Raw genomic sequence first — 10,952 nt, forward strand, 5'->3', positions numbered from 1 at the left:
AAGCTCGGAGCATATCCTCTAGGACCTAGATAGTCTGCTCAGACTGACCATCTGTTTGAGGGTGGAAAGTTGTACTAAGGTCAAATATAGTACCCAATTACAAATGCAAATTCTTCTAAAATAGAGATGTAAACATTATGCCTCTATCAAATATGACGGAAATAGGAACCCCATGCAGACGAACAATCTCCCGGATATAAATCTGGGCAAACATCTGGGTGGTATGGGTAATCTGAACTGGTATGAAATGGGCAGACTTGGTCAATCAATCAATAATAACTTAAATCGAATCAAACTTACCCAAGGTCTTCGAAAGACCAACCGCAAAGTCCATCGCTATCCTCCCCCACTTCTATTCTGGAATGGGCATCGCCTGAAGTGTACCCCCGGGTCTCTTGTGCTCTTACTTCACCTACTGAAAATTCAAACACTGTGGAATGAACTCAACAATATCACGCTTTATCCTAGCCCACCAGTAGTGCTACCTCAAGTCACGGTACTTCTTGGTAGCACCAGGGTGAATGGAATATCTAGAACTATGAGCCTCCGCTAAAATTGTCTTAATCAAATCCTCAACACGAGGAACACTAACACGCCCATTGATTCTCAAGACTCCTACATCATCAATCGCGACCTCTTTTGCCTCACCACGCAAGACCTTGTTGTGAATCTTACACAATCCCTTATCCTCGAACTATTTGGCCTTAATTTGCTCTAGAAATGATGATCTCGCCTCGACACAGGTCAACATCCTGCTTGAATTAGAAACCTCGAGCCTCATGAAACTTTTAGTCAGAGTCTGAACCTCATTGGCCAACAGACGCTCTGACGTAATCAAATGAGCCAAACTGCCTATGCTAGCTGATTTCCTGCTCAAGGCATCTGCCATCACATTTGCCTTGCCAGGATGATACAAGATAGTAACATTGTAATCCTTAAACAACTACATCCATCTCCAATGCCTAGAATTCAGATCCCTCTAAGTAAACACATGCTGAAGGCTGTGATGATCCGTAGATACCTCGCAACGGGTACCATAGAGATAGTGCCTCCAAATCTTCAATGCAGAAACCCCCGATGCCAACTCCAAGTCATGAGTAGGATAGTTCTTCTTATGAACCTTCAGCTGCTTGGAAGTATAGGCAATCACCTTCTTTTCCTGCATCAAAACAGCACTCAACCTAGAATGAGAAGTGTCACAAAAAACCACATTGTCCTTGCCTTCCACGGGCAATGATAGAATATGAGTTGTAGTTAATAAGGTCTTAAGCTTTTGGAAGCTCTCCTCACACTTGTCGGACCACTTAAAAGGTACCTCTTTCTGAGTCAACCAGGTCAAATGCGAACCAATGAAAGCAGACCCTTTCATGAACCGACGGTAGTAACTAGCCAACCCCACGAAACTGCAGATCTCAGTCACGGACGTGGGCCTGGCCAAATCCCTCACTGCCTCAATTTTCTTCTGCTCCACTGATACTCTCAAATTACACCTTTTATTAGCATAAACCGGACGATGTCAAATATAGTAAACCAATGAGGTTGGGGTCGAATCCCACAGGGAATATGGTGTGAAAAGGTTACTAAACTTGTAGAATGCTTAATTTAGGTCTAATGTCTTAATCCGATGATTTTGGTAAAAGTTGGTTGTTTTATGACTAATGGCTAACTAATTTTCTTTGGATTGTAATTTATGGTGAAGGAAACCAAGGTTGTGTCTCCTTTAGATAATGTGTGTGATCATGGGTATTGATCTTGATATACTTCTAATGGATCGTTTGTATGGATGCACTTAATCTCTATGTGAATCTTTACTATTTCCCAACAAATAAAGATTATCTCTTTCTATGATTTTCCCAAGTATAAGAAAGTTGACCTGAAGAACGGTTAATTATGCCAAGTAAATTCTTCTTATTCGTAAGTGAATTTATTAAACAAAGGGTAAAGCTTTAAGTTCTTGTTATTTATTCTTACCAAACCCTAATTATTTTCCTAAACAAATCAAGGTTAATGGCGTTAATGAATGTTTGCAACCGTTAATTATGTATGAAGAATGAAGAATAAATAAACCTAACAATCAATTATGCGTATATCAATCACAAAACACTCATCATTGGGTTCACAACCCTAGTAAGGGTGTTTAGTTACTCATGACAAAGAACAAGAAATAAGAGATTGAAGAATTCATAATTGCTTACTTTTGATAAAAAGACAAATTGACAATACTTGAATTGATTTTATGAATCTTCAAATCCAAGAGAGTATTTAATGTTCTAAGCCAAAAGTCTAAATATGACAACTGATAATAAATAAAGCCCTGCATTGGACTATTTAAAGGTTTCAAAAACGTAAAAAATTACAAAATTGCAACATAGTCCCTAACGGCACCAATTACGGATCGTATTTCATTTAATGACTTGGCTCCCCTGCTGAAACTGGACAAAATCTTCATCAAGTATTACGGATCGTAATTTGAATTACGGTCCGTAATTATCTGGCTGTAATTCTTCATCCCAAAACTTGCCTTTCTGTTTTCTGCCACATCGAAATTTACGTTTTAAATTACGATCCGTAATTAGAATTACGGACCGTAAAAGTTGACCTTTTTCTCTACACCTTCTGTTTCAGCTTATCATTCATTACGATCCAAGATTACGGACCGTAATTGAGTAATTCTTCACCAAGGCTAATTCTGTAACTTTCCAGTTTTTGTTCTTTAAATGCTTATTTACCTGCAAAAACACTAAAACACATTAAAACGGCACTAACTTGCTTAAAAACAAGTAAAACTACAGGTCAAAAAGCATTGAATGTGCCATAATTTCACGGCACATCAACACCCCCAACTTAAAGTCTTTGCTTGTCCTCAAGAAAGTCATACAACACAACGACTCAATCTAACATCTACATATAACAGAGTACTAATGTCTATACCGATTTAACTTAGAACTATGGGCATGCATGTTTGTCACAAATAACCACCTCAACTTTCAAAATCAGAACACGACTCATACTCAGGACACTACAACTCACAGTGAAGTTTCAATCCATGTCATAATATTATCAGAAGCATCAATATGCACACAAACATTGCTTTTTAGGGAATGCTCACAATTTCATCCAAATACCCTCACATAGACCAAAAATTGTCCCTCATACATATGTGCAACACAATAGGGACTAAGAAAAAGGAGAAGAGAAGTCACTCACTCTCATAAAGAAATTCACATATTGCACTTGCACATACCATAGGCTTGCCCACGTTTTCAATATTCTCACCTTTAGACATCTTAGTTATGATCAATCTGGGACTTTATAGGGTTGTAATGTAGGCTTCGAGACATGTAGGATACATATTTGGTCAATAGTGGCTCGCCCTCTTTGAACACTAAACTTTTTCTTCTATTTTATTCACCCTTCTTACTTCGCTTCTTTACTTTATCCTGTAGGGTCGGTGTGACTTTACTGGACTAACACTAATAATTTTTTTTTACAATACTATGCTTATCAACACCGAACCCTATACCATATAACTTCGCTTCCATTGTCAACTTAGGCTTTCAGCCTCATTCTTCACAGAATTCACCCAATAACCCCTACTTATTCGCTTTTCACATTCATAATGTCAAGAATGGACTTTGGTGCAAAAAACGGGGTTATTCAAAGAAAAGGTAAATGCCCGTTAACGGCTAGTCAAAGAAAATAGGTCACATAGGCTCAAAATGGATAACTAGAGATCATTGTTCATTTATGTAGGGACAAAAGCACTTAGAAAGGGTTTCCAATTACACAAAGACGGCCTAGGATTATTTCACAACCAATACACCCTTTGAATGAAAACACGACTACTCGGGAAAGTTCTAGATTGTAAGCACAATAAATGAACGAAACTAAAACTCACAACACACAATAGCAATGGAATTCAACTTAACACAACATCCCAAGCAATTTTTTATCGTACTTAATACTCTCATAATTATCATGTCATGAAAAGAACCAATCACGTTAATTCATAGTTATTCCTAAGTATTCATCAAAAAAAATTGAGGGGTTCCCTTTTTTTATTTTTTATTTTACATAAAACATCTTTCCAAAAGAAAAATTAACATGCTGTAAGTTACTAATACTACCATTTAAGCCAAAACTACTCTATTCTACCTAAACAACCTAAACATGCCAGTTTCGACAACAAAAACCCCTCAGGAAAAGAACTCTGGCAAAGAAAAGCCGAGGGGGGTTCCTAAACACATATTTACAATCCCACCCCCAACAGAAAAATCAAGCACTGTCCTCAGTGCGTCAATTATAAGGTCAAGGGAAAGGAGTTGTACCTGGGCACCCTAGGCACTGTGCTCATCCCGAGCAGGTTCTGTAGCAGCTGGGTCATCCGCTGGGGGACGACAGGATGAACTTGAATCCTGGGACGCATCTATCTAAGAAATGTGCATGGCTTGTTTCACCTGCCTCTCCTCCTCTCGGCGCAATCTCTGGCCCCGCTCTAGTGGGTCCTTCTCCGATATATCTATCTTATCCCGTTTCCTCTTGCCTTTCATTAGTGTATGGGACTCGTCCCCATCCTCTTCCTCAAAGTCGAGCAAATTTGTAACTGGGATCTCTAAATCCAAGTTAATTTGTGGGACAGGAACTGGCTCTTCGACTCTCGCTTGTGCCTTCATCACCTCAAAGTTATCCTTCAACTTGGCCAATTAATTTCTTAATGCTGCCGAACCACCTCCGGGCTCGGCCTTCTCTAACTCAACCAGTCTCGTCTCAAACCCTTCTAGTATGACCTGAAAGACCTTGTGAGATTGTTGATATTCTTCTCTGATCTCCACCTTGGCTTCTCTAATTTGTTTTGCCACCTGAGGCTTAATGTGGGTCATAATCACACCAACCTGCTTTTCTGCCTTTAGTGTTCTGAAGGCTATCTTGCGATAATTGGCTCTGGAGAAATTCAGCAACTCTGCATTTGAAGTTGTTCTTCATGGTGGAACAGACGAAGCAATGGCACTCGCAGAAGTCATGGGCGTGGCAGCAAGTGGTGGTGGCGGCATAGCAGTAGCTGAAACTGTGGCATCAACAGGCATTGAACTCGCATCAGCGGTAGTGGCATAAGTAGTAGTGGTAGTAGCCTCAACATTCACCGGAACCGAGTCAGTAGCGGTGGCAGAGGCAGCAGTAGTACTAGCTATAGTATCAGTACTAGCAGCTACGGGAATAGTCTGCTCAGGGGCAGCACCATGCTCACTATGGCTCGAACTCAACTCGAACTGAGTCTCGTCGTCATCACCGAGCTTCTGTATCCCATCATCATCCTCATCTCCCTTCTTAATCAACCTCCAGTCTCCCACATGAGCTGCTCTGGTAGTCTGGTCTATCTCGAGAAGAGATGGTACTAACGCTCTCCCACATAGTTCTGTGATGAGACACGAGAATACCATCGAGGACCCATGCTGGTGCGCTTTGCCTCAAATCTCCTCACTGATCAGACGCCCCAGGTTTGCTGGATAGCGGGTCATCAATGCAGCGACTGTCACTGCTTTATTCGTGGAGAGACCATTATCAGCCTTAGTTGGGAGCACTCTGTATCTGACTAGGCTCCACCAGAATTTGCCTTCAGTGGTCAGACAACTTTTCCAAATTTTAGCTGGATGCTTTTTTACCCATTATTGATCACCCTTAGCTATCAAGGATGTGGTCCACTTCTTCACGGACCTCTCACCTTTTCTATCTCTCTTATCAAGGAACTCATACTCATCAGCTGGCTCCACGAAATCATCACTGAAGTCCACCTGATTGATTGCTTTGGAGGAGTGTGGCCAAATTATGTTGCTATTATGTTGTGGCCCGGTGAGGCATTGTTATTATGGGTTGTTGTGATAGCATGGTAGTGCCATATTACAGGGGAAACTCTGGTGAAATTTTTATAGAATTCCAGGATAGTTTAACATTCGAGGACGAATGTTCCCAAAGGGGGAAGAATGTTACACCTTGGAAAACTCCCTGTTAACGTACAGTGAATAGGCTAGAAAAGAGCACGATGTATGTGATGTTTCAATAAGTGAGATTCAAAGACATTTAATGAAAAGGAAGAAGGATTATCAAGGAAGGCAAAGGATATGTTGTGCGTCGGGTAAGAATTATGAGCGACGAATTAATGATGGTGTAATGATGTCTTAGAGAAGAGTGTTAATGTCCCTTAGATTGGTATTGAGGTTCTAAACAAGTGTCAAGAAGGTTCCATAAGGATTGGAGATCAAATGAGTCAACGAGAACGAAATCGGGACAGCTGGGCATTATACGGCCCAACATACTGGCCGTATAAATTATACTGGCCGTATGTTAGGCCGTATAATTAGCCAAAAGGGGCATCACCTACTGGACCAAACATACGGCCACACATACGGCCCGTATAAAATGTACGGACCGTATGTTGGTCCGTATATCTTGGTCGGGACAGGTTTCAATTTAATATAAGTACCTCCCTCTCTCATTTTATTTCATTTCATTTAACTTCTCTACACTTCAAGAAAACTCTAGAACACTCTCCAATATTAATCTACAAGAAATCAAAGGAAATCCATGATCAACTACATCAAAACCGTGAAATCAAATGTATGAAACCTAATAAAAGTTCATCTACACCAAGGAATCTCAAGGGGAAGTGAGCTAGGGTTTTGGTGCAAGAAGAGGAGTTCGACTCAAGGCTTATTCTCCCATCTTCTAAGGTGAGTTTTATGATCATTCCATGTTGTTTAAAGTATTGGAAGGCTAAGAAACTTGAATTGTAGAAAGATATAGGAGATGGGTCATGAAAGAGTAAATAGTGTCATTGTTGAATAATAGTTTGAGATGAATTATGAATATTGGTATGTTGCGATTGTGAATATGTTATAAATGACATTTAGACCATGGAATAAGTATTATATATGAGAAAACGCGATAATGAGCTATAACTATAATTGTGGAGAAATTGAAGGGAAGTGGTGAATTGTGGTAAATGTAGATAACTGGTGATTGTTGTTTGCGATATTGTGAATGTTGTTATGAATGTTTGGGAGTTGATATAGAATATGGGAAAGGTAGTAGAAACAAAGGAAATTTTTCCCAATTTTTCCTAGAAATAGTAACACGTTCTTATAGCCGATTAACTAATGTTGATGCGAATTCTCTTGAAGGTAGAAATGAGGGCATTGAAGGAGAACAAGCAAGCAATATATTATTTAAGCGTAAAAGGTATGTGAGGCTAGTCCTTTCTTTATATGGCATGAATCCGATGGTATGATTCTTCTTTCTTCTCTATGAATCTCCTACATTTCGGAAAGCAAATAGTTCATGTTCATGAATAGCTATGAGATAAGAGATTTGTTGCGAGCCCAATAATGATGATGATAAGATTGAGTCTAAAGATTCTAGAGTTCATGATATGATGTTCCTATAAAGTTAATGATATTGTTTGTTGTACACACTCACCTTATATACTATTTCCTTCAAGGTGAAGCCGAATACCGTTGAGCTAATGATCTCATTATTGTATACACTCACCTTATACATATGTTACCTTCAAGGTGAGGCAGAATACTATTAAGTTAATGATGTCAGTTATTGTATACAATCACCTTACATACTATTTCCTTCAAGGTGAGGCAAGATACTTATAGATGCTCATAATGGAATCGGGGGTTCACGACCTTATGTCACCTCGATAAAGTATAGCTATCTTGGAGTTATTATACATGAATTATGATGAGTATATGTTGATGATATTACACCATACCTATATGGACGGGCAGACCTACACACCACTATAGTAGGCAGCTTATACCCCGGACGCGGGAGGCCTGGACGCAGGTTAATTATTATCACACCGTACCTATATGGACGGGCAGCTTATGCTTATACACTTATACATTTATGCATACATGATATGATGATGATTACGAGTAAGTCAGCATGTGTTATCCCTTCTATAAGTGACAATCATATACAGTTGCTCCTTATTGATGCTTCCTTTATCTCATTAATGTATCATTATTGTTCATGCCTCTCATACTCAGTACAATATTCATACTGACGTCCGTTTTCTTTGGACGTTGTGTTCATGCCCACAGGTAGACAGGGAGGTCATCTTGATCCAGACTCGTAGGAGCTAGTAGCTAATTTGAGAGCACTCCATTATTCCGGAGGTGCCTTGATTATTCTTTTTCGTACATATGCATATTTTGGGCACGACGGGGTCCTTTCCAGTCCCTATGTCTAGCACTCTAGTAGAGGCTCGTAGATACGCAGTGTGGGTAATATAGTCTCACGAGGTTGCCATTATGTATATATATACATATATTATTTTGATATCCTAAAGGCTTATGTCTATAAAAGTATTGATGTTCTCAAATGAAAAATGATTTTCTTATGATTTGAGTATGAATTTGAAAAAAAGCGTTTAATGAGTATGACGAGTATTAGAACGAGTGGTGCTCGATGGTTAGCACCGGGTGCCCCTCGCGGCCCCCAGTCCGGTCGTGACACTGAGTCCCCAAACTCTTCTGGAAAGACCTCCAGAAATTAACTATAAACTGCACACCCCTGTCGGAGATAATGGATACCGAAACACCATGAAGTCGCACTATTTCCTTCATATAAAGCTTCGCCTAATCCTCGGTTGAATAAGTAGTTCTGACTGGCAGAAAATGGGCTGATTTGGTGAGTCTATCAACTATCACCCATATGGAATCAAACTTACACTGAGAACGTGGCAAGCCTGTAATGAAATCAGTATTAATTGCTTCTTATTTCCATATCGGAATCTCAATAGACTGCAATAATCCACCAGGCTTCTAATGATCTTTACATGTTGATAGTTAGGACACTGGGCTACAAACTTTGCTATGTCTTTCTTCATTCTATACGACCAATAAACTTCTTTAATATCATGATACATCTTCATCATCGCAGATAAATAAACTAGCGAGAGCAATCCCGCAACATCAGGGACACATAGTCTGCCTCGATATCTGAGAAATCCATCTGCATAAATCTCGAATGGTGACTTCTTCTTCTGAGGAGCTATATCTCTCTAATGAACTAACATAGGATCCTCGTACTGGTGCTCCTTAACCTCAGTTACTAAAGATGAGACTGCCGCATCCTGAATAGTAACTCCTGTATCACCCGAGTCTGATAATCAGACTACTAGGCTAGCTAAACGCTGAAGCACATGAGCTAACTCCCTTTTCTCTGACTGCATATAAGATAAGCTTCCCATGGACCTGCGGCTAAGGGCATCGGCCACAACGTTCGCCTTCCCGGGATGATATAAGATACTAACATTATAATCTTTCTATAGCTCCAACCATCACCTCTGACGCAAATTCAAATAATTTTCTTGAAAATATACTGAAGGATCGTATGGTCTTTATAGATATCAACATGAACGCCATACAAATTGTGCCTTCACATCTTTAATGCATGAATCACCGCGGCTAGCTCTAGATCATGGGTCGGGTAATTCTTCTCATGCTCCCTCAATTATCTCGAAGCATAAGTTATAACCTTACCGTGCTGCATCAATACACAACCTAACCCCACGACTGAAGCATCACAATAAATAACATAACCTTCCGATCCATCAAAAAGTGTCAAAACTGGGGCCGAAGTTAATCAGTTCTTCAACTCCTGTAAACTGCATTTATAAGTATTCGTCCACTGGAACTTAGCTGATTCTGAGTCAGGTTCGTCAATGGTGCAGAAATAGAAGAAAGCCTCTCTACAAATCTCCAATAATAACCTGCCAAGCCTAGAAAACTATGAACCTCCATGGGTATTGTGGGTCTCGGCCAAGTCCTTACAGCTTCAATCTTCTGCGTATCCACCCGAATATCATCAACTGAAATAATATGCCCAGAAAAGTCACAAAGTTCAACCAAAACTCACATTTAGAGAACTTTGCATATAGCTCCCAATGTTGGAGAACTTTAAGAACAACTCGTAAATGATATGCATGCTCTACCTCTGATCGAGAGTATACTCGAATATCATCGATGAACAAAATCACAAACAAATCTAGGAAGGGTCTGAAGACGTTATTCATCAGGTCCATAAATACCACTGGTGCATTCGTCAACCAAAAGGACATCACACAAAACTCAAAGTGACCATATCTGGTTCTGAAAGTTGTCTTCGGAATGTCTTTCTCTCTAACCCTCACCTGGTAATATCCTAATCTCAAATATATCTTAGAAAACCATTTAGCACCCTGCAATTGATCAAATAAATCATCAATCCTCGTCCAGGAATACATCTAGAAACTCATTAACTACCGGAATAGACTGAAGAGTTGGTGGATTTACTTCTGTATCCTGAACTCGGACTAAATGATAAATACAACCCTTGGAAATCATCTTTCTTGCCTTGAAATAGGAAATAAACCTACCTTTCAGAGATTTTGTATTACCCTTCCATTCTAGAACTGGCTCTTCTAGAAACTGGAGTCGAACCATCTTCGTTCTACAATGAACATTAGCATAACAAGAGGCTAACCAATCCATACCCATAATAACATCAAAATCTGTCATATCTAGCTCAATCAAATCTGCCATAGTATGACAATCACAAACTATGACTACATAATACTCATCTAGTTATCACTGGATCAGCAACGGGTGTAGACACCTCAAAAGGTTTAATTGACTCGGGTTTCACCCCAAACTGACCACCGATAAAAGGAGTAATGTACGATAATGTAGAACCTGGATCAATCAATGCATATATATCACGAGAAGATACTGATAATATACTTTTAACAACATCAGGTGAGGACTCAAGATCCTTCAACAATGTCACGACCCGGCTAGGGGCCGCGACGGGTACCTGTGGCTTACCACCGAGCACCGCTCGTTCTACTGTTTATCATACTCATTAGACATTCTTTTATCAAATTCATGCTCATTTTATAAGAA

At 39.7% G+C, this 10,952-nt stretch overlaps 1 protein-coding gene across 1 annotated transcript; it reads right to left on the reverse strand.

Moving 5' to 3' along the window:
* Positions 1-4,979: 4,979 nt before the first annotated feature.
* LOC132637636 (uncharacterized) lies at positions 4,980-5,438 on the reverse strand. Its single transcript, XM_060354695.1, has one exon. The coding sequence runs from the start codon at positions 5,436-5,438 to the stop codon at positions 4,980-4,982; it is 459 nt and encodes a 152-aa protein (XP_060210678.1).
* Positions 5,439-10,952: the final 5,514 nt, after the last annotated feature.

Source organism: Lycium barbarum, chromosome 4 (genome assembly GCF_019175385.1).
Source record: "Lycium barbarum isolate Lr01 chromosome 4, ASM1917538v2, whole genome shotgun sequence".
Classification (NCBI taxonomy): Eukaryota; Viridiplantae; Streptophyta; class Magnoliopsida; order Solanales; family Solanaceae; genus Lycium; species Lycium barbarum.

Bases quoted from the DNA above. Each gene is read 5' to 3' on its own strand.
- LOC132637636 (XM_060354695.1), bottom strand. From the start codon at position 5,438: ATGGTATTCTCGTGTCTCATCACAGAACTATGTGGGAGAGCGTTAGTA.